This window comes from Delphinapterus leucas, chromosome 2, assembly GCF_059928025.1.
Source record: "Delphinapterus leucas isolate spDelLeu-1000000601 "Yukka" chromosome 2, BTC_Dleu_Yukka2, whole genome shotgun sequence".
In the NCBI taxonomy this organism is placed as follows: Eukaryota; Metazoa; Chordata; class Mammalia; order Artiodactyla; family Monodontidae; genus Delphinapterus; species Delphinapterus leucas.
The window spans coordinates 153,125,888-153,149,994 of record NC_143130.1 but is presented as its reverse complement, the minus strand read 5'-3'; the positions used below and the strand labels follow the sequence as shown (position 1 = coordinate 153,149,994).

At 41.9% G+C, this 24,107-nt stretch overlaps 2 protein-coding genes across 17 annotated transcripts in view; one reads left to right on the top strand and one right to left on the bottom strand.

The window, feature by feature from the left end:
- Positions 1–4,168, top strand: part of ENTPD5 (ectonucleoside triphosphate diphosphohydrolase 5) — a 36,526-nt gene extending 32,358 nt beyond the window's left edge. For all 9 annotated transcript variants that reach the window (XM_089907946.1, XM_022576596.3, XM_022576593.3 and 6 more), the window contains one exon: positions 87–4,168. In XM_089907946.1, the coding sequence (XP_089764072.1) occupies positions 87–173 (87 nt within the window). In that variant the 3' untranslated portion in view covers positions 174–4,168. The remainder of the gene's footprint in view (positions 1–86) is intronic.
- COQ6 (coenzyme Q6, monooxygenase) lies at positions 3,726–24,050 on the bottom strand. 8 transcript variants are annotated; one of them, XM_089907937.1, is made up of 13 exons: positions 23,868–23,883; positions 12,748–12,882; positions 12,064–12,145; positions 11,598–11,656; positions 11,186–11,309; positions 8,654–8,784; positions 7,845–7,952; positions 7,528–7,590; positions 7,223–7,330; positions 5,370–5,572; positions 5,177–5,292; positions 4,844–5,010; positions 3,734–4,394 (listed from the first exon to the last, which is right to left on the bottom strand). In XM_089907937.1, the coding sequence occupies exons 4-13, from the start codon at positions 11,625–11,627 to the stop codon at positions 4,365–4,367; spliced, it is 1,080 nt and encodes a 359-aa protein (XP_089764063.1). In that variant the 5' UTR covers positions 11,628–11,656; positions 12,064–12,145; positions 12,748–12,882; positions 23,868–23,883; the 3' UTR covers positions 3,734–4,364. The 8 variants fall into 8 exon arrangements, with proteins under 8 accessions (XP_089764061.1, XP_022432296.2, XP_089764065.1 ...); XM_022576588.3 differs by lacking the exon at positions 12,064–12,145 and having other exon boundaries at positions 3,731–4,394; positions 23,809–23,977; XM_089907938.1 differs by lacking the exon at positions 23,868–23,883 and having other exon boundaries at positions 12,788–12,881.
- Positions 24,051–24,107: the final 57 nt, after the last annotated feature.

Sequence of the window (24,107 nt, the reverse complement as noted above, 5' to 3'; positions counted from 1 at the left end):
CTTTGCAGATATTCTCTGCTTGTTGTGCTTGCTAGAGTTGAAAATTGAATGAAAATATTAAGACTTCTTTTTCTCCTTCCCAACAGCTCACAAAGAAAGTGAACAACATAGAGACAGGCTGGGCCTTGGGGGCCACCTTTCACCTGCTGCAGTCTCTGGGCATCTCCCACTGAGGCCAAGCCGTTCCTCTGAGGCCTGCATTTGTCAACAACCTTGTTAAAGGGAGGACGAGAGAGGAGAGGACTCAGTTGTATTCTGAGCTAGTCTGGGGACAGCCTAGACTGAAGCCCAGCAGCTGATTTCATCTGGAGGAAGGGGCTTTTGTAGACAGGTCTTGCCCTTGAGTCTAGAGATTTGGATTTAATTAATTTTACGCCTCAAATGTGAACTATTTCCTAACCACTCTTCGTGCACAGCTGGTACCAGAGTCTAAATCTTTGAGGTTCCTTGTGTGTCACAGAGAGCCAAAAGGAATAGCTTTGGAACTTAACCTTGGGGAACCCAGGGATGGAACCCTGGGAACCAAAGAAGAATCTCATTTCAACCCTTTCAGTGCCTCATTCCTTTGAACATTTTAATTTTCCTCTTACATGTTACACTCAGCTGACTGATTGCAATCCCATGACCTATCAACACCAGTATTTTCTTTTCCCTGCACGTTGCCCTGTCCCACCTTTATCTCCACTCACCTACCGAAAAAAAAAGAAAGAAAAAAATACCTGGTTTTACTTTCCATGTGTAGTTCAAAGAGGAAAAAAAAAAAAAAAGCCATATCTGGGGAATTCCCTGGAGGTCCGGTGGTTAGGACTACGAGCTTTCACTTCCAAGGACATGGGTTCGATCCCTGGTCGGAGAACTAAGATCCTGGAAGCTGTGCACGTGGTGTGGCCAAAAAAAAGGTACCATATCTGAAGTTATGTGATCCGGCTTTGTGTCAGCACCAATCAGCCAGCTGACAGCCATTCTAAATCTTAGAAGGATGGAGAGCAACTCACGACTGGGCAGAAGGGAGGCCAGCCAGTTTCTAGGGACATGTTTTGGGAGGGTGTGGCTGCCTTCTACAGACTACCTTCTTTTAATCAACTTTTTATCAGTAAACCGTGGAGTAATGAACATATCCAACCTTATAGGAGTGTGTGTGTGTGTGTGTGTGTGTGTGTGTGTGTGTGTGTGTTTTCAGTGCTAGTACCTCTTTTCTCAGGCTAATGTGTTTATAGTAATTTGTCATCCTAAACTTTTCTTTGTATTTCTAAGAAGTACATCTATACCCTAGCTTTTGGTCTGTGGTGAGAGGCCTGTGGCTGTGCTTTTCAAGGATCTAGACTTTGGCAATAGCCCCTTTCAGTTTGTCCTTTTATTCTGTTTACAGCAGTGTCTCTTTCTGCCCTGGCCCCTGATTATTTTAGCTAGCATCCTCTACATTATTTGTCTAGTTCTAAGGTTTCTGAACCCTTCTTGATGATACCTAACATTTGATTTACTTGGCCATTTTGGCCCACATCCACACAGTGGATGCTCACTTTGAGTTTGAATGTTCAGACCTCTTGATTTTGTGAATTATGTCCCCTAAAATTCATGATCTTGTACTTTCCCACATGACCACCATTTCCTTGTCTACCCATGTGACTGCTCTTGGACTTGAAAGATCTTCCAGTAGTCTGGCTTCTACACCTTGGCTCTTTACCTCCAGCTTCTTTCCAGCAGAGTATCTCCCCAGACTTGTACTTTTCACAGTAGACTCTCTTCCAGCTTTTTCACAAAAGATGTTAAATATACCTGGCCCTCACAGCAGTCCCTGGGGAACCTTATTTTTAAAAGTATTCCATTGAGTCAATAAATATTTAACATCTGATATGTGCAAATAACTAGGCAAATTTCTATACCCTCATCCCCCCCAAATTTTAGTTTTTCAATTCAATGTGGATTTTTTTCTTCTTCACAGTGATTGTTTTTTTTAAGTTTTATTATTTTTGGCTGTGTTGGGTCTTCATTGCTGTGCGCAGGCTCCCTCTAGTTGTGGCGAGCGGGGGCTACTCTTTGTTGCCGTGCGCAGGCTTCTCATTGCGGTGGCTTCTCTTGTTGCGGTGCACCGGCTCTAGGCGCGTGGGCTCAGTAGTTGTGGCTCGTGGGCTCTAGAGCGCAGGCTCAGTGGTTGTGGCTCATGGGCTTAGTTGCTCCGTGGCATGTGGGATCCTCCCGGACCAGGGCTCGAACCTATGTCCCCTGCATTGGCAGGCGGACTACCTAAACACTGTGCCACCAGGGAAGCCCTTCACAGTGATTTTTAATTATACTAAGGTCACCTTTATACCTACTGTCTCTTCCTCCAAAAATGCTAATACAGAGTGAAATAATAGAATCTTTAGAGTTGGAAACAGCCCAAAGATATAATCAATCTTCTACCCATTGCAGAACTCCCTTAACACTTCTAACAGGTTGTCATTCAGCTTCTGTGTAGGCATGTTTCCAGACAACTCATTCCACTTTGGGATTGCACTGATGTTAAAAAATCCCTCCTTCTCAGTAGTCTTAGTTCTGCTCTAATCCCTCCTTCCACAGCCTTTCGGTCTTCTGAAGAAAACTCCCAAGTCCTTCACATTCTTTTTAATACTATCACTTGACTTCTAGACCCCCTTCTCATCTTTGTCTAGAGTATGGTGTTAGAACCAGTCATCGTACACGAAATGCTGTTCTACAAGATTAGGGGGAGACAATAAAGACTCCTCCAGCTTGATGGGTTCAGAGAGGTAAGATTTCCTGGTCTTTATCACCACAGCTTGTCTCTGTAGCTTTTCTTATAAAGGCCACATATTGTTCAGCAGACATGTTCGGTCATCCCAAATACTCTCAGAATTCTTGGGTAGGTGCTTTATAACTCCAGAAATGTATCTACATGTTTTCTGATAACCTTGATTAGAATATCTGGAGAATTAACCAGTTTATCCATTATAGGAGCAATTTGGAATGAGACTTTTTATTTCTTAGAAAAAACAATTTGTCTGTAATGTCCTTTTTGCCCCTAGTGTACCTTTTGGGCCTCTTATTAAGAGTCCTACAAGGTCTCATCTTGATGGTTAGGTTTTCTTTCTGTAAATGTTAGGACATGGCCTAGCACGTAGTGGATTTTGTGTGTTGTGATCATCATCATATGAAAAACACTGGGATATGGAGGTCCTTGCAAGGTGTGCCTTAAAATTCCCGTCTTGCCTGATTCTGTTTGCATACTTCTGCAGAGTCCATGTTCTTCATACCTGGGCTACCTTTCCATTTTTTTAATGAAAGATGACCTTTTTTCCCTACAGTGACCTTTCTGGACTCTGCCAGTAGTCAACACAGCTTTTTCCAGTAGCTGCCATCTTTCATTCTGGGCACATTTTTTCCTGAGATTCCAGGAAGGTTTGTGACATTCACACTTTTTTAGTATCTTATAAATTTTCCACATGTACCTGAAAAGCTCCCTTGTGGTAACAAATTTTCCATTCCCTAAAAATATTTCCCAAGAACAGCTTAGGTTGGGTCAAAAGCAGACTGTTACCTTCTCCTTTCATCTGCAAATCAGACTTCTGGGCAAGATGTTGTTTGTGGTGTACAGATCTAATGGATGCAAAACTCTCTTCGACAGGTATCTCTGGTACTGTGAGGTAACCGCTTCTAAAGTGCACAGTAAAACAACCCACCCCCACCCAGGCTGGCACCAGCCTGCAACCAAACATGAACAAATTCTGCTGCTAATCAGATTTTTCCTTTTGACCTGGTTCCTGAGGTCTTTAAAGCTGTGCAATGAAATTATTTATTGTTTTATAACAGAATAGTGGTGTCCCACAGAGGAACCATAAATGAAATACGGTGCTGTGATGAGGAAATAATAACTAGCATTTTAAGATTTGGTTTTCTTTTCAGAAAGTCTAATATACCTATAATAAAGGTTAAAGCAATTTGTGTTTATTTTGCATTCTAGTGTTATTAATTTTAAAACAGCAATTCTAACAAAAATGCATCAATTGACTATTTCTAATTCTTATCTTTATCAAAAAACTGTATAAATTTACAACCAGCATTTTTTTTTAATTATATAAATCTTCTCTTTAGAAAGGACTGCTAACAAGTGAAAATGAATGAGACAGCACCTTAGCAATTTTTAAGTAATAAAAAGTTCTTTTCAATCAAATCATAGTCTTCCTTTGGGGTTTTTTTCTTGGCTTGGTTGATATGCCTTCCTCACAGAAAATTATCACTCATTATTTGAACTCCACAGGTCCATTAAGCAGAGAAGAAAAAGAGACTGCAGAATTCTAATGTAAATTTATTAAATTAAATCTTGAAAATACGTGGTGGTCTGGGGAAAAGATCCAGAAGAGGAGCATTCATTTGCTTGCAAAGGCCATAATCTGTTCCTGGAGGAAAAAATGAAACAAAGTGAGTGATACTCTGACATTGTAAAGTATGTGGGCAGGTGAAGATAATACCTTAAAATATCTAAAGTGATTAAAGCAAAAATTTGGCAAAAGTCCCAGATAGATTCTCCTCCTGAGTCCCTCCAAAGTGTCTTTTAATGCAAGTTTCTCAGGAAAGAAGCTGGCCAAGCAGCAAAAGGAGTTTAAGCATCTTTATCTTTACAAGCCCCTATTCACTATTTTAAGCCCTTATATAAAGGTACTGCTTAGATGTGGGCCCTGGCACCAAAAACCTCGGAAGGGATATTTCTGCTCATAACCACGGGGGAAGGTATTCAGATAAAGATGATAATTTTACAGCCAAGAAAATTAGTTTAAAGAAACCAAGTCATTGGCGAAGTCATTCCTCAGTGAGCAAGACTCTTGGAGATCTGGGAGAACTCTCTTACTTTGAGCGGAGACACTGCATTTGTAGCCTGCAAGCCCCACGTCCTGAGCAGCACCAGTGGGGTGGCACTGGTAGAATACAGCCGTTTTAGTAGGTCAGTAGCAGCCAGAAGAGCAGTGTTGTGACGCTGTCTGTCTGTTTCATAAGCTGTGAGGTGACTCATGGAGCCTGAAGGGAAAAGGAAAGGTTAAATCCCTAATTCAGTAGTGAAGTTTTCCTTCCTAGCAAACCAGATACATTTATGTCTACTACATCTAGCTACTGAGGGCCATTTTCCTGATCTTCCCGTATTATAGGACCTTGGGATACCTCTCTAAGGTACCTGAATCCTTACCTAAGTCTTTCCCATTGAAGGCTGCAGTCCTGAGGTGATGCAGCAAGCTGGAGATATCCCCAAAGCCCATGTTGGCACCTTGTCCTGCAAGTGGGTGGACTCTGTGGGCTGCATCCCTAAGGATAAAGCAGAGTTCAGGTGTAGCCTCCAGCGCAGAGTGAAAAGGAGTGGCCCTGCTCTGTTATTATCTTACCCGATGAGTGCCAGCCGAGGCCGGACGTACTCAGCAGCATGTCCCAACCCAAGAGGAAACAGTATTCGGCTTCTGGCATCCACCCTGGCTACACTTGGGGGCAGCTGGCGAGCTGAGATCTTAGTGGGCTTCAGAAAGGCAACCGCATACTGCAGCATGGAGCCAGCCGAGTCGATGAAGTCTGTGTGGTTGGCATCACTCCACTGAGTAGCACCAGCCACAAAACAAAGTGAAATTTCATCAGCGACTCCAGCAGGGAATTAAAAATTCAACAAGGCAACCATTTTATAACCACAGCCAAGGGTAGTAGTGGTACCTAACACACCTAAACTGATTTGTGTCACTAAAGTGACAAGTCCCTCAAACAAATGCAAAATGCAACTTCTCATCACTCCCCACAGGCTTTAGGGTCAAGCCAAACTGCTCATGAGCTGCCCCTACCTACCTCTGAGCCTCACCTTTCACTAATCCTACCCTCAAAATGCACATGCCAGCCACAAAGTAGCTCACTCTACAACATGCTCTTGCCTCCACACACCCCTCTACTTAGAATGTCCTCCCACTTCTAGTTCACCAGGATAACACCTCAGAGCATGCAGAAGCTGTCACCCCTTTTTGTAAACCTCCCTCCAAACCTTCTGTGTCTTTCTCCTCCATGCTCCCACAGTATCCTATGCATGCTCTACCACTGTATCAAAACTGTCATTTCTATATCTTTCTCCCTCACTTGACTGAGCTTCCTGAAATCAGGGACTATGTCTCATTTGTCCAACTCCAGAGCCTTCTATATAGAAGCACTCATAACTCTTGCTGAATGAATGTACTGCAAAGGCCTATGCCAGGAATATATACTAAATGACCCATAAAGGGTCACCATTTATCTTGGAAGCCACTTCAGTGCGTTCAGTTCCTTTTATTCTTGTTGTTACTACAGAGCAGTGGAGCTTAAGTTCTTCACTGTAAACCAGTGTGAAATCATTAGCAAGGCAGTAGAGTTTGGTGGTTAAAAGGATAGGCTCAAGGGCCAGCCTGATTTCAGAACCCAGCTTTGCCACCAGCTGTATGACCTCAGGCAAGTTACCTATCTCTAAGTGAGCAGGATAATAGTACCTACCTCAATGGTTCACTGAATTAAATACATAAATACATGTTAAAAAAACTCTTCACCTGTACCTGGCACATAGTAAGTGCTGGATAAATGTTATCGATCATTATCATTAGTGAATTCAGATAATGTGACATTTGAACTCCAAAAATATTGGTGTCTATATTATCTAAAGGCTATGTCTACTCCAGTAATAATTACCATTTGTTGAGTACCCTATAATGTACTAGGTATGTTCCAAGCATTTTACATAAATTCTCTCTAAGTCTTTAGACTTTTATTACTATTAAACCCTAAGAGGTTGGTGATACTATTTCCATTTTTCAGGAGATTAACAGGTAGAACCGATATTGAACCCATATCTCTCTACAAAGCTTACTCTTAAGCTCACTATGGAAATGTGCTCAGCCCCTCCCCAGAAACACTTCTGATGAATCAGGCTTCAATGGTTCAGGTACTTGGCATCTGTTAAAAATTATTAAAGTATTACAGCTTCAAAAAAAGTTACCTATCCAAGTAACTACCACCCAGGCAGCTGTTTCAGTCAGCATAGCAGCAGCCCTCAACCCTCAGAAGAGCACACAAATTAATTTCTTTGTTGTACATTTTCCTGAGTCCCCTCCTCCACATACTCCACATCAAGTGTTACAGGTTCAAAGGGGCAGCTGGTTGGTTGTTCCTCTTTTCTTACTCAAAACCACCTTTCTGTATCTATCCCAGCAACATATCGTCAGCTGGTGATACTCACAAAGGCAGAGTTAACGGCATCCACAAACTTTTCCTCATCCATGCTGACCAGCTCTGCTGCATGTTCATGGGATGTGGACCAAACCAAGGAACTCAAAGTGTCTGAGAGCTGTGTCAAAAGAACATCAATACCAAGGGCTAAAACCTCTGTTCTTAAGAGCTCTCAAGCACGAAGGAAGACAAGAAGGGGTAACAAAGCTAGCCTGGGCATATTCCCTTGAAACCAGAAAAAGGCTGAGAGAAAATGAAGTTCTAAAAGAGGAAGGCTTGACATGTTTAAGCAGACTAGCCAGAAGGACTTCTTACCGGAAGCAGAGCAATGGGCCCGGAGGGGAGAAATCTCTGCCAAGCTACATTGTTTTCTGTGGCCTACAACGGAGAGGAGAAGAGTTCTTGTGAGAAGTACCCAGTACCAATTATTATTGTTTTTTTTCCTAGGTCATAAGATATCTATATGTATTTTATTTTTTTAACATCTTTATTGGAGTGTAATTTCTTTACAATGGTGTGTGTTTCTGCTTTATAACACAGTGACTCAGCTATAGATATACATATATCCCCATATCTCCCCAGTACCAGTTAAACCCAAGCAAGGCCCCCAGATGGTGGGCTCAGGATCTTACCTCCGATAAATGCAGAGTAGCCACAACAGCGGACTGGTCATAGTTCCAGCTAACGTTTTGGATTCCAGCGGCCTGCCGTACTCCTGAGTTGTGGCCATCTGCACCAATCTGCATGGAGACAAGAGCCTGCTGAGTCTTAAAACCTTTTAATTAACGAAACTGTTCCAGAAGTTTGTCTCTGCCTCCTAAAAGTTTTCTCTAGTTCCCACTGGTGGCAAGCCCGTCTGTGGCAGGTAACTCTTTATCATGCCTGCCTCACTCCCAGCCCCTAGAGGGGTAGCCCTACATATGCGATCCCAGCTTCAATTAACAGACCAAAGCTGGACATCTGATCCAAGAGGTGCCAGCCGTAGGTTAAACTGAGCCAAAGTCTCTTGATATTTGAACTAGAAAGCAATAAGGCAGGCGCTAGAGTTGAAGAATCCTGAAGTAAGGTTGGGAACGGCTGCCATGGAAAAGGGGAAGCTGATGAGCAGAAAGAAAAAAATGGGAGATGCAAGGAGATGAACGACTACAGGACTCCTGAGAGGGAAGGAACAGCCTCAATTTCTGACCCTCTGATTCCTGTCCCTGTAAGGCCAGCTATCCTTTATTTCAAGACCTATGATGGTCCAAGAGATTGCTTCCTGTACAGGATTTACAACAGAACCATCTTAACTGGAGCTGGTTTGAGTGGGTATGGGTCCTTATAACCAAAAGTTTTGCCTAAAATTAACTTTAACTATAGCTTAGATCTAAAACTAGAGACCCTAGAATCTAACAAGATGTGGATATGTGAGACCCCTGGCAAAATAAGAATCTTCAACTACCAACAATTTGGTCTGGAGGATGCTGCCATCACCTAGGGTAATATGAACCCAAGGGCTGGAGTCTGCCATGGAAAATGGATAAGGCCAGGTATAGCTGACTGCTTTGCTCTTGTAGAGAACGGTCACTCGGTCTAGGGAGGTCAAAAGAGAAAAAACAAAACATTAGACAGCTGGCCCACAGGCTGAGGAAAAAACTAAAGCAAAGTCCCAAGACAGCTTATCTTTATCTTATCATTTACTCCTAAACAAGAAAAGTAAAGATCTCAAAAATAACTCATGTGATCTATGCTATGGTCTAAGAGCTAATAAATGACAGAGGCCACAGGGATGAATCAGTGTGAGGAAAACAAGGACAAAAAAAAGTAAGCTCTCACTGAACTGTCACCTGCATGAGGCACTCTTCCCATCTTCATGATCCTGCTCCAGTTTCACTCTATGTCTACATGAACCCACATGTGTTTTCAAAGCAAATAGGGTGGGGAATACCACAGACTCAAACAAGTTCTAGATTTCATAAGATTTTTCTTCCCACTGGAAGTCATTTTACTTTTCTGATCATAAACAGTACATGCTTACTACTTTTACTTTGTGTAAAAGTCTGAACCACAAAGAAAGGTTTAAAAGGGGGGAAAAATCACCTTTAATCATACCACTCAGAGACAGCTAGTTAAAGCTTTGTTGTATAGCTTTCCAAACAATTTCCTGTGTGTGTATATGCACACACACCCCACACACATACACACACAAATGGGATCATATGACACACACTTTTTTTCACCAATATATTATGGGACATGTTTCTCAGTGACTATTAGATCTAAATTATCTTTTGGACCTCCCTGGTGGCGCAGTGGTTAAGAATCCGCCTGCCAATGCAGGGGACATGGGTTCAATCCCTGGTCCGGGAAGATCCCACATGCCGCGGAGCAGCTAAACCCGTGCACCACAACTACTGAGCCTGCGCTCTAGAGCCCACACGCCACAACTACTGAAGCCTGCGCACCTAGAGCCCGTGCTCCGCAACAAGAGAAGCCACCGCAATGAGAAGTCCATGGACTGCAATGAACAGTAGCTCCTGCTCACTGCAACCAGAGAAAGCCCGTGCACAGCAACGAAGACCCAACACAGCCAAAAAAATTTAAAAAACAAATAAATAAATAAAAAGAAAGACAATCTAGTTTTAAAATGAGCAAAAGATTTTAAACAGACACTTCTCCAAAGAAGATATACAAATAGGGACTTCCCTCGTGGTCCAGTGTTTAAGAATCCACCTTCCAATGCAGGGGACGCAGGTTCGATCTCTGGTCGGGGAACTAAGATCCCACATGCCGCGGGGCAACTAAGCCCACACACCACAACTAGAGAGAAGCCTGAGCACCACAACGAAAGATCCCACATGCCACAACTAAGACCCGATACAGCCAAAAAAAAAAAGATATACAAATAGCCAACAAGTACATGAAAAGACACTCAACATTATTAGTCATCAGGTAAATACAATCAAAACTACGAGATGGGACTTCCCTGGCAGTACAGTGGTTAAGATTCTGTGCTCCCAATGCAGGGGGCACAGGTTCACTCCCTGGTCGGGGAACTGAGATCCCGCATGCTGTGTGGTGTGGCCAAACAAAATAAACAAAAAAACTACAATGAGATACCACTTCAGTTACTAGGACGGCTATTAAAAAAAAAAGGTTGAGGGGAATAAAGTTTTGGTGGAGAAATTGGAACCCTTATATACTGTTGGTGGGAAAGGGACATGGTAGAGCCTCTTTAAAGTTTGGCAGTTTATGAAAATGTTAAACATAGAATTATTACATGACCCAGCAATTCTACTCCTAAGCATCCACCCAGCAGAAATGAAACATGTCCACACAAAACCTTGTCCATAAATATTCATAGCTTTATTCACAATCACCAAAAAGTGGAAACAACCCAAAATGTCCATCGGCTGATGAATGGATAAACAAAATGTGATCTATCCACACAATGAAATACTATTGGGCAGTAAAAAAGGCTAGAGTACTGATACATACTACAACATGAATGAATCTCAAAAATGCATTTAGTGAAAGAAGTCAGACATTAAAAAGTACATATTGTATCATTCTATCTACATGAAATGTCCAGAATAGGCAAATCTCAAAAAACAGAAAGTAGATCAGTGGTGCCAGGGGCTAGGAGTGGGAATGGGGAATGACTGTAAACAGGTACGAGGTTTACTTCTGAGTAATAGGAATGTTCTACAGTCATATCGTGGTGATGGTGGCACAACTCTATAAATAGATTGAAAAATCACTGAATTGTACACTTAAAATCAGTGAATTATTGGTATGTAAGTTATACCTGAATAAAGCTGTTTAAAAAAAAAAAAAGAGAGAGAGAGAAAGAACGTCCCTGAGATAACTGTTAGAGGGCTTCTTTATGGTGGACATCAGTATCTGTAGAAGGGATCCTTCCAGTAAGTCCCAGAATAACTCTTAGTTCATCTTCCAGAAAGCGAGTGGAAGATGGAAGAGATAGATACCTCACCTGACACAGCCTCCAGCTGCTTAGTGAGAGCATGCATGATGACATTGTTCTCCACTATACAGCCCATGTCATCTAAATTATCCTTATCGAACATTATCAGGGCTTCTGAGCAGGCATCCCACACCTGGAAACACAAAGGGAAAGTTTGTATTACAACCCAAGGAAAAGGAAATATTACTCCAGTCAAACTGAGCATTGACCGAAGCAGGAAAACCACAGTTTGTCAGTCCCTCTGGCAGGAAGTATAAGGTGGGAAGAAAATTCTCTCATGAATGCTTCCCTCCTACTTCCTTTGACTGAGTGTAAACTCTGTCTGAATTCCTCCCACATTTACAGAAAACCTGGAGAATGTGAACTCCAATATCTTAACTCAAGATAAACCAAGATAAGCCAAAGGTGATAAAGGAGGCACCTGCATTCGCCGAAAGGCTCTGTATCTCATGTTGCAGATGTGGTCCCAGGCACCAAAACCTACAAAAGAAAGGAGTTATATATAGACCAAAGCAACCTGATGGGACTGGCATCCCTCCTGGGTTCCCCTTTCTCTCTCCTTCCTGTTAAGTAAGAGGTTGTTTTCAGTGTTCTCCAATAATAGGGAAATACTCTTCACTTCTATCCTGTTTGATGCTAGAAGCTAAGCTACTCTGTTCCCCAGTTCAGAATATACAGCATGAAAAAGACCCAGCTTTCATGATCAAAGGTCAAATCACATTAAAGTGGGGGAAATAATAAAGTGGGGGAAATAAACCAAATCCGTATTTTCTTTTCCTTCATCATCCTATTGAGGATACAAACTCCCTGGATAAAGACTATTTTTTGCTTAATCTAGAGCACTAAACCGATTCATTCATTGAGGAAATAATTTATTGAGCACTTACTATGTGCCAGATACACTTCTAGGTACTGAGCATAAAGCGGGAAACCAAACAGACAAATCTCTGCCCTTCAGCAGCTGACATTCTAGTTGGAGAGATAGACAATTAAAAAAAATTCATAATAAAATGTCAGGTAGTGTTATAAAGAAAAATAAAGCAGTATAAGGAGCTAGAGAGTCATGCAAGAGTTTAATTTTAGATGGGGTGTTTCTAGATAGGATGGCTTGAGGGAGTAACATTTGACAAAGACCTTAAGATAATTTGCTAACTGGTTCCAGGTGTACACATCCACCTACACCCTACGAGCACTTAGCATTCAGGCTGCCCAGCCCCCTATAGGGCTGACTCTGGAAATGAAGAGTATGCTGTTACTAGAAGCGAATGATCGTAATTAGTTCATATAGTTTCAATTCCACCAATTCATAATGACCCAACATCACAAATGATGTCTACATGGAGCCACATGTCCCAGAGATGTCTTCCTCAGACTGCGAGTTGACACACGAACAATTCCAGGGGTCCTCATCTTCGACTATGTACTAGACTTACCAACCCCACCCTCCTCTTCCCACCCATCTCAGTGAGCTCCCTCCTCGCCAGATGCTCTGCTGACTCTGCTCTATGGGACACACTGGAAAGTCAAGAGAGACAGGAGATTGGTTCTACGACAGAGGATCTTCTACTCACTACTGAGAAGGGTTGCAGAGCCAGGGGAAATGGAGCTGACCCTGTTGCTGTAAGTTTCTGGCAATTTCCCCAGTACTTTCTTTGGACCTGCTTCTAGCAACAGGATTTTCTTGTCACAAAAGTGAATATCATATCCTAAAAAAAAAAAAGAACAAAATGTTATATCATTTTAGGAAAGTCAGAATTTATTCTCTTTCTCATTTCCAAGAGAAGCAACATATTAACTAATCCCTTAGCCCTCAGGATACAAATTTCTTACACACATAAAAAGGAAAACATCATGTGGCATCCTAAGCAATAATGTGTACTACCATTTCAGTCATGCAAAGCACCCTGCCCATGGTGGTAAGGCCTCTCCAGACAGTCTAACACCTGCCATGTGCAAAGACACAAATAATGGCAAAACCCATAGCAAGTGAATAGACTGTCCTAGAAAGGAAAAATGAAGAAAGGAAGGCTGTAGTATTTAGACACCAGATATTTACAATCTACAAAGTATTAAGTCACTAAAAATTACAAATCCTGTTCAATAGAAAAATGGGGTTAATAAAATTCATTGCGGCCTCAAGATTAAGTCAAAGATAAAGAGCTTGTGAAAGAAAAGGGGGCCAAAAAATAACATCAACTGTGCCTAAAAATCTGGTCCTAAAACATCTGTATAGTGAAGTAAAAAGAGGACTTGGAGACTCTGTTACTGGGTCACTGCAGCACAAACACAAGTCCTTCCACAGTGTCTCAGAGAACGGTGCAGGGAAAAGATAAGCAGTGAGTTGCATGTGACAGAATTTACCAGAGAAGAAACACTGCAGGTTTTACTTAGTAACGGTGAGAGAAACCCCAAAGACCCTGACCCCTCTTTTTATTTTGGAATCTAAATGAGAAGAAAGGCACTATTATTACATACTACAAAGAAAGTGTGAAAATCAAGGCTGGCTCCAGTCAAAAAGGAGTGAACTGCGCTGAACCCACCAGGTCAGCATGGTGCTCCCTGTCGTGCGGTAGCACCTGAGCAGCAGTTCTGCCATGGAAGATGGGAGAGGGGCCGTGCCCGCAGATAGGACAACTTTCTGGTCCATCACATCTCTAGGCTTTGATCTAACAGAAGCCACTGCAACCGAATGCTGCCTGCCACCAGCTCCCTACGGCTCCTACTCCCTGAAGCCTCACCTCCCCAGCAGTCCTCTTAGTACCACACCCGCACACCTCCACCCCCAGGATAGGTCAGTTGCTTGCTCCTCTAGGGTAGCTTTCATTTCATTCTTCCTTCTGTTAGTTATTTACAAATCTTTTTCCTTTGCTAGATTCTAAATTCCTTGGAGGCCAGGAATCATTTCTTTTCCTATCGCTGTACGTCCCCAGCAGCAAACTGCTGTTATCTCCTCAATCCATAAAATAGATAATGTCTTAACAGACATTTTTGTTAAATGAGAAACCAGGAAATATATAAGAAAACAGTTAGATTTCCATCCTATATTTGCGCTGGTGAGTAGAAATAGAAAAATTATAAAAATATCTATTTTAGGCTATAATACCATTACAGTTAAAGGCACAAACATATATATGACTTAGCTATTGATTGAATTAAATGAAATTATAAATTGTAGTTGACTGTCTAAATTTTAACCTTGAAATCACTTCACTCTATATAGAATCCAAGTTAATTTTGATTTATCAAATAACAACCTAGAACCATAAATTAATAACCTGTCACTCTTTTATGAATAACAGTAGGTTATTATATTAATAATGTTTACTTTTTTCCTGTATATCTATAAGCAAAGTTCCATAGAATCACTATTATCATTATCATCATCACTGCTAATGTTTATTAACACCTATATGCCAGGTACAATTATATATGATTTACTGTAGTATCATCTGATATAATCCATACCACAATTTTATGAAGAAAGAAAAGCTATTTTGCTCTAATTTTAGAGATGAGAAAAACCAATGTACAGAAATTGTGAGTAATTTATATAATTCCACCCAAATAGAACCTACTGGAGACAAGACTAAGGATTCAAATACATGTAATCTTATATGGACACTTGTTTCTTCACCATTTAACTTCTTCCTTTAAAGGAAAGTTCCTTCTTATTTAAGAAAATCAGAAAAACAATCAGGAGGGAGATTGGTTCAAGATGGCGGAGTAGAAGGACGTGCTCTCACTCCCTCTTGTGAGAGCACCAGAATCACAACTAACTGCTGAACAATCATCGACAGGAAGACACTGGAACTCACCAAAAAAGATACCCCACATCCAAAGACAAAGGGGAAGCCACAATGAGACGGTAGGAGGGGTGCAATCACAGTAAAATCAAATCCCATAACTGCTGGATGGATGACTCACAAACTGGAGAACACTTATACCACAGAAGTCCACCCACTGGAGTGAAGGGTCTGAGCCCCATGTCAGGCTTCCCAACCTGGGGGTCCGGAAATGGGAGGAGGAATTCCTAGAGAATCAGACTTTGAAAGCTCGCGAGATTTGACTGCAGGACTTCGACAGGACTGGAGGAAACAGAGACTCCACTCTTGGAGGACACACACAAAGTAGTGTGCGCATCGGGACCAAGGGGAAGAAGCAGTGACCCCCATAGGTAGGTCTGGAGACTGAACCAGACCTACCTGCTAGTGTTGGAAGGTCTCCTGCAGAGGCGGGGGATGGCTGTGTCTCACTGTGAGGACAAGGACACTGGCAGCAGAAGTTCTGGGAAGTACTCCTTGGCGTGAGCCCTCCCAGAGTCCGCCATTAGCCCCACCAAAGAGCCCGGGTAGGCTCCACTGTTGGGTCACCTCAGGCCAAACAACCAGCAGGGAGGGAGCCCAGCCCCACCCATCAGCAGACAAGAGTATTAAAGTTTTACTGAGCTCTGCCCACCAAAGCAACAGCCAGCTCGACCCACCACCAGTCCCTCCCATCAGGAAACTTGCACAAGCCTCTTAGACAGCCTCATCCACCAGAAGGCACAGAGCAGAAGCAAGAAGAACTACAACCCTGCAGCCTGTGGAACAAAAACCACATTCACAGAAAGACAGACAAGATGCAAAGGCAGAGGGCTATGTACCAGATGAAGGAACAAGATAAAACCGCAGAAAAACAACTAAACGAAGTGGAGATAGGCAAGCTTCCAGAAAAAGGATTCAGAATAATGATAGTGAAGATGATCCAGGACCTCGGAAAAAGAATGGAGGCAAAGGTCGAAAAGATGCAAGAAATGTTTAACAAAGATCTAGAAGAATTAAAGAACAAACAAACACAGATGAACAATACAATAACTGAACTACACTATAAGGAATCAATAGCAGAATAACTGAGGCAGAAAAACGGATAAGGGACCTGGAAGACAAAATGGTGGAATTCACTTCTGCCGAACAGAATAAAGAAAAAAAAAATGAAAAGAAATGCAGACAGCCTAAGAGACCTCTGGGACAATATTAAATGCAGCAACATTCGCATTATAGGGGTCCCAGAAGGAGAAGAGAGAGAAAGGACCTGAGAAAATATTTGAAGAGATTATAGTCGAAAACTTCCCTAACATGGGAAAGGAAGGAACCACCCAAGTCTAGGAAGTGCAGAGAGTCCCATACAGGATAAACCCAAGGAGAAACACGCCAAGTCACATAGTAATCAAACTGACAAAAATTAAAGACAAAGAAAAATTATTGAAAGCAGCAATGGAAAAACAACAAATAACATACAAGGGAACTCCCATAAGGTTAACAGCTGATTTTTCAGCAGAAACTCTACAAGCCAGAAGGGAGTGGCATGATATACTTAAAGTGATGAAAGGGAAGAACCTACAACCAAGATTACTCTACCCCACAAGGATCTCATTCAGATTTGAGGGAGAAATCAAAAGCTTTACAGACAAGCAAAAGCTTTACAGACAAGCAAAAGCTAAGAGAATTCAGCACCACCAAACCAACAAATGCTAAAGGAACTTCTCTAAGTGGGCAACACAAGAGAAGAAAAGGACCTACAGAAACAAACCCAAAACAATAAAGAAAATGATAATAGGAACATATATATCAATAATTACCTTAAACATGAATGAATTAAATGCTCCAACCAAAAAGACACAGCCTTGCTGAATGCATACAAAAACAAGACCCACAAATATGCTGTCTACAAGAGACCCACTTCAGACCTAGGGACACATTCAGACTGAAAGTGAGGGGATGGAGAAAGATCTTCCATGCAAATGGAAATCAAAAGAAAGCTGGAGGGGGCTTCCCTGGTGGCGCAGTGGTTGAGAGTCCACCTGCCGATGCAGGGGACACAGGTTCGTGCCCCGGTCCGGGAAGATCCCACATGCCACGGAGCAGCTAGGCCCGTGAGCTATGGCCACCGAGCCTGCACGTCCGGAGCCTGTGCTCCGCAATGGGAGAGGCCACAACAGTGAGAGGTCCGCGTACCACAAAGAAAAAAAAAAAAACAAAAACACATGCACCCCAGTGTTCATGGCTGCACTATTTACAATAGCCAGGTCATGGAAGCAACCTAAATGCCCATCAACAGATGAATGGATACAGAAGATGTGGTACATATATACAATGGAATATTACTCAGCCATAGAATGGAACGAAATTGGGTCATTTGTAGAGATGTGGATGAATCTAGAGACTGTCATACAGAGTGAAGTAAGTCAGAAAGAGAAAAACAAATATCGTATATTAACGCATATATGTGAAACCTAGAAGAATGATACAGATGAACCGGTTTGCAGGGCAGAAATTGAGACACAGATGTTGAGAACAAACCTATGGACACCAAGGGGGGAAGCAGCGGTGGGTGGGGTGTGATGAACTGGGAGATTGGAATTGACCTGTATACACTAACGTGTATAAAATGGATGACTCATAAGAACCTGCTGTATAAAAAAATAAATAAAATAAAATTCAAAAAAAAAGAATAACAAACAAACAAAACAATCAGGAGAAAATTTGGTGAGAGAATATTCAGAAGAGACAACAACTAAAAAGAAAAGTTTCTGAAATGGAAGTAAGTTTAGTCTGTTCTAGAAATATGCTGTCCACTAAAAATAAGAGAATATGCAAATAATAAAAATAATGTGACACGTAATTTTAAATTTTCTAGAAGACACATTTAAAAAGTAAAAATAAAGTGGTTAATTACATTAGTTAATTTTGCTTTAGTTTATCTAATATATCCAAAATTATAGCATTATGAATATTAACAATGACAAAATTGAGATATTTTACATTAATTTTTATACTGCCTTTGAAATGTGGTATGTATTTTACACTTACAGAACAAATGCATTTAGATTAGAATATGGTAAATACGGTATCATATTTTAAGTGATCGGTAGTCATGTGTGACTGGTAGCTACCATAATGGACAATGCAGCTCTAGAGACTGAAGGGTGACCTACGGTGCCTAACGGTGACTACGGAAGAGAATGGATCAAGGTGAATTTGGCGAGAGAGATAATATACAGATCAAATAGTGCCTTCTAGACACTGGCAGGAAATTTGGACCATATCCCAACTACAGTAGGAGTCAACTGGAGGGTTTTCAGTAGATTGAGATGATGTGATCACTGCCTGTTCTAGTCCAGCTGGGCTGTTATATCAAAACACCACAGAAAAAAAAAAAAAAGAAAATCAGAAACTCTGGATTTTAATCCCAGCTCTCACTGTTTCTAGCTTTATGACATAGTACAGTCAGCTCATCACCTACAAATGCATGTATAACATTATATATGTTATAAATTTCCTTTAGTCAAAAAAAATTAGGGACTTCCCTGGTGGCTCAGTAGTTAAGAATCCGCCTGTTAATGCAGGGGACACAGGTTCAAGCCCTGGTCCAGGAAGATCCCACATGCCACAGAGCCACAACTACTGAAGCCCACGTGCTCTAGGGCCTCTGCTTTGCAACAAGAGAAGCCACTGCAATGAGAAGTACGTGCACCTCAAAGAAGAGTAGTCCCTGCTCGCCACAACTAGAGAAAGCCCACGTGCAGCAACGAAGACCCAACACAGCCAAAAATAAATAAATAAAATAAATTTAAAAATTAGATTTCCAAGCACATAAAATATAGCCAGGTCCAATATTTTATTTTATTTTTCAATATTTTATTTTTTAGCTATTTAATATAACATTTTAGGGGTTTCCTAGTCATGCAGTGATTAAGAATCAGCCTGCTAATGCAGGGGACACGGTTTCAACCCCTGGTCCGGGAAGATCCCATATGCTGCAGAGCAACTAAGCCCGTTCGCCACAACTACTGAGCCTGCACTCTGGAGCCCATGAGCCACAACTACTGAGCCCGCGTGCCACAACTACTGAAGCCCGCGTGCCTAGAGTCTGTGCTTCACAACAAGAGAAGCCACCCCAATGAGAAGCCCGCGCACGGCAACGACGAGTATCCCCTGCTCGCCGCAACTACAGAAAGCCCACACGCAGCAATGAAGACCTAACACAGGCAAAAATAAATAAATAAACATTTTAAAAATTTATAAAAAAATAATATAACATTTTAGGAAACTAGCTTGGAGAAAAAATATCAGAGAATATCACTTACAAATAACAATGTGAGAGGGAAATATAGGTATTTCAAGGATAAAACATAAACTAATGTGAGTTTGAAGAAGAAAAGAATCAAGGAAAACATAAAAACTGACCTATACGGAAATATGAAGAGCCAGCTGGAAATTTTTCACTTTTAAAGCGGCTGTCTAAAACTAAGTGGATGTTGAATTATAAAGGTTGATCAGCATATAAACTATTGACAAAGAATATTCTTTGGGATTCATGCCATGATGATCAAGGGGAGACAGTAGCATGCACTAAATCCCAAGCAGGTAGTTTACTTGACTCCACAGGCACCTGCTCAAGGACAGAGTCTCCTCACAGTGTTCAGCTCCATCTATTTTATAGGAAAAAAGCAGAGGCTTGCTCACTGAATAAATTGAATGAAAGATTTCCAAACCTTCCCCCTGCCCCCCGAGAGGTTCAACTTTCATGTTTTAACATTCAGTATCTTCTCTGAGCTTTTTTTTTTTTTTTGCAGTACGCGGGCCTCTCACTGTTGTGGCCTCTCCCGTTATGGAGCACAGGCTCCGGACGCGCAGGCCCAGCGGCCGTGGCTCACGGGCCCAGCCGCTCTGCGGCATGTGGGATCTTCCCGTACATGTCCCCTGCATCGGCAGGCAGACTCTCACCCACTGCGCCACCAGGGAAGCCCATTCTCTGAGCTTTTGAGTGTGAATGTTTCTTTTGTAAACCTACGCTTGGTAGTTTTGACTGACTTAGAGTCAGTGATTCTTACATCCTGGTGTACTCGGCCCATGACCTTTTCTTTTGTAAACTTATACAGAGCATTCTGTATTGTCAGTGTCTGTTTAAAGTCAGCCCTGACTTTAAGAATTTATACTTTTGGGACTTCCCTGGTGGCACAGTGGTTACGAATCTGCCTGCCAATGCAGGGGACACGGGTTCGATCCCTGGTCCTCCCACATGCTGCGGAGGAACTAAGTCCGTGCACCACAACTACTGAGCCCGCGTGCTGCAACTACTGAAGCCCACGCAGCTAGAGCCTGCGCTCTGCAACAAGAGAAGCCACCACAATGAGAAGCCCGCGCACCACAATGAAGAGTAGCCCCCACTCGCCACAACTAGAGAAAGCCCGTGTGCAGCAACGAAGACCCAACGCAGCCAAAAATAAATTAATTTTAAAAAAATTTACACTTCTAAGGAAAAGACAGAAAAATAAACAATTACAATACAGAATTTTGTAAGTTTATAAAAGAATTGCTGCTTTCCCTCCTTGAAATGTGGATAAATGGGGATGAGAAAAAGAACAATATAGGAAGGAAAAAAAGTTATACAAAGAAGATAGCAAAACACCAAATTTTAACAAAATTAACAAAAATTTAGTAAAACTAAAAAAATTTTTCAGATACATATCATACAAAATTGTATAAAAAGTTAGGAGGTAAGTCACTACAAGACAATTAAGCCTTCCCAGTGTTTTTCATTCTCAAAGTGTGGTCTTCAGATCTTCTGCATCCATCTCTGGAGATTATTTGTTAAAAATACAGGCTCCTGGGCCCCACCTGGACAAACTGAGTCAGAGTCACTGGAAGTGGAACCTGGAATCCTCATTTTAAAAATATGCTCCACAGACTGGTAACAACGATTGCCTATGAGGAGAATTGGATGGCTAACAATTAGAAATGGAAGTCTTACTATACATTCTTTATACTATATATCCTATGCACTTTTGTATTTCAAAATTCTTATGTGTTATGTCCCTGTCTTAGTTACTCAAAGCCCAAAACCAAAACCAAACCAAAAAACCCAGATGATTCTTAAACATGCTCAAGCTTGAGAAGCACCATTATAGTCCATTTACCGATAGGTAAAACCAAAATGGCTGTCAGGCAGCAAGGGTATATATGTCAGAAAGTCTTGTCAGTCTCAAAAAGGATTTGTATTTCCTAATTACCAACTTTTGAGAGCAAGTTACTTAACCTTTCTGAGCTTTAACTTTCTTATCTGCACAATCTAAAATCAAGAGTATTATGACAATTAAATAAAATATAGGGAATTCCCTGGCAGTCCAGTGGTTAGGACTCGGCACTCTCACTGCTGGGCCTAGCTTCAATCCCTGGTCGGGATCTAAGATCCTGAAAGCCACTTGGCACAGAAAACAAAAAAAGTATATATATATATATATATATATATATATATATACACACACATACATATATATGTATGTATATATATGCAAAATACTTTAAAAGATGCCTATCTATAGCAAGTGCTCAATAACTGATAACTATGTTTTACAAAATTACTTTGAGACTCAAGCCCATTAGCTCATACAAAGCACTGCTTCCCACCAGTTTCCTAGAAAAGGAACTTCCTAGGGAAGATGTGACTAACACCCCAGAATTGAAATCAGAAAAGACTTTCTCACTGTTAGTGACCTTTAATTTGTGAAGCCAGAAAACTCAAATCCAATTTCTGAAAGTCACCGTACAGTTGTTAAAAGCAAAAGAATTTGGTTGCCTGGGTTCAAATTCTGACTCTGCCTGGTGTGAGACTCTGGTCCTTACTTAACCTCGTTTCTTCATATAAAAGATGAAACTATCTACCCCACAAGGTAGTGGAGCAGCCTAAACTACACATGTGAAAGCAAAGTCCTTACCTTAACTTGCATACAATGTTTAACTCAAAGTGGATCATAGTCTTAAATGTAAGAACTAAAAGTATAAAACTCTTAGAAGAAAACACAGGAGCGAAACTTTGTGACTTTGGGTTAGATAATGATTTCTTAGATATGACACCATAGCACAAGTGGTAAGAGACTGATAAGCTGGACTTCATCAAAATTTAAAACTTCTGTGCTTCAAAGGACACCATCAAGAAAGTGAAAAAACAACCCACAAAATGGGAGAACATATTTGCAAATCATTTATCTGATAAGGGGCTTGTACCCAGAATACATAAAAAACTCTTACAACTCAATAATAAAAAGACAAATAGCCCAGTTTAAAAATGGGCAAAGGTTCTGAATATACATTTCTCCAAAGACATACAAATGACCAATAAACATATGAAAGAATATTCAACATCATTAGTCATTAGGGAAATGCAAATCAAAACCAGAAGATATCACCTCACACTCACTAGCATAACCAGTAAGAAAAAGACAGTAACAGTGCTGTCCAGGACGTGGAGAAATTAGACCCCTCGGGACTTCCCTGGTGGTGCAGTGGTTAAGAATCCGCTTGCCAATGCAGGGGACACGGTTTCGAGCTCTGGTCTGGGAAGATCCCACATGCTGAGAAGCAACTAAGCCTGTGTGCCACAACTACTGAGCCTGCGCTCTACAGCCTGCGAGCCACAACTACTGAGGCCTGCGCGCCTAGAGCCCGTGCTCCGCAACAAGAGAAGCCACCTCAGTGAGAAGCTCGCACACCGCAATGAGAAGCCCGCGCACCACAACGAAGAGTAGCCCCTGCTCACCACAACTAGAGAAAGCCCGCGTGCAGCAACAGACCCAACGCAGCCAAAAATAAATAAATGAATGAATGATGAAAAAAAAATTAAGGAATGCCTTTCTTTCTAAAAAAAAAGAAATTAGACCCCTCATTTATTGCTGGTGGGAATGTAAAATAGTGCAGCCACTCTGGAACACAGGCAGTTCTTCAAAATGTTAAACACAGAGTTTACCATATGACCCTGCAAATCCACTCCTAGGAATATATCCAAGATAACCAAAAATATATGCTTACACAAAAGCTTGTACAGAAAATGATAGTAGCATTATTTGTTATAGCCCCAAAGTGAAAACGACTCAAATGTCCATCACCTGATGAATTAATAAACAAAATGTGCTATATCCACACAAAATATTACTTAGCCATAAAAAGGAACGAAGTACTGGCACATGCTACAACCTGGATGAACTCTGAAAACATTAAGCAGATTCCATGTCTATGGAAATGTCCAGAAAAAGCCAAGCTATAGAGATAGAAAGTACATGAGTGGTTGCCAGGAGCTGAGGAGATTGGGGGGACATGGGCAGTGATTACTAATGGGTTTGGGTTCCTTTTGGGGGTGATAAAAATGTTCTAAAATTTATTGTGGCAATGGCTGCACAACTCGGTGAGTACGCTAAAAATCATTAAATTCTATGCTTTAAATGGGTAAACTTTATGGTATGCAAATCATATCTCAATGAAGCTGTTTAAAAAACAACATCAACAAAAAACTGCGTAGCCTAGCTCAATAGACAATGCCTGATTACTTCCAACTGTGTCCAGAACTAAATAACCCTGGGCGGGTCTGTTTCCCCACGCTTTGGAAGGACTCCTAAGGAGTCCCTCCCACTTTTGACCCTTCGGAATCCTGAAGGAACAAACGTTTGCCCCCGGGGTTCTGGGGTTCCTCTGGGCAGGGAATGGACCACAAGATCTACAACGCTTAGACCTTGGGCAAACAGTGCCAGGGCTCACACGGTCCTCATCGTTCCTCTACGGCCCCGCTCCCCGCCGCTATCCGCCTGGAGATGCGCTTACCCAAGGCACAAGCCATAGCGGCGCCCACCAGGCCTCCCCCGGACACCACCACATCGTACACGGTGTCTGACGAAGCGCCGGCCCACCTCCGGCAGGAGACCAGCGGGCCCCTCCGGGCAGCGGCAGGGGCAGTCCCCCACCGGATCCTAGCCAGCCGGGCCGCCATAGTCCTGACCTGCACCGTAATTGGCATCCCGCTGATCTCGCCTGGGGTTAGCACTTCCGGAGCAGAGCTCTCCAGGCACAGGTCGCTTGAGCCGCCACCTCAAAGCCGGAAGTATAACGTGCAAAGAGAATAG

Bases quoted from the DNA above. Each gene is read 5' to 3' on its own strand.
- COQ6 (XM_089907934.1), bottom strand. From the start codon at position 23,974: ATGGCGGCCCGGCTGGCTAGGATCCGGTGGGGGACTGCCCCTGCCGCT. The intron at 7,953-8,653 runs GTAGTTGAAGAT...GTCTCCATGCAG, and splicing joins TCCTCCAGACCAAATTGTTG to ATTGGTGCAGATGGCCACAA. The intron at 7,591-7,844 runs GTAAGATCCTGA...TCTCCGTTGTAG, and splicing joins CTACTCTGCATTTATCGGAG to GCCACAGAAAACAATGTAGC.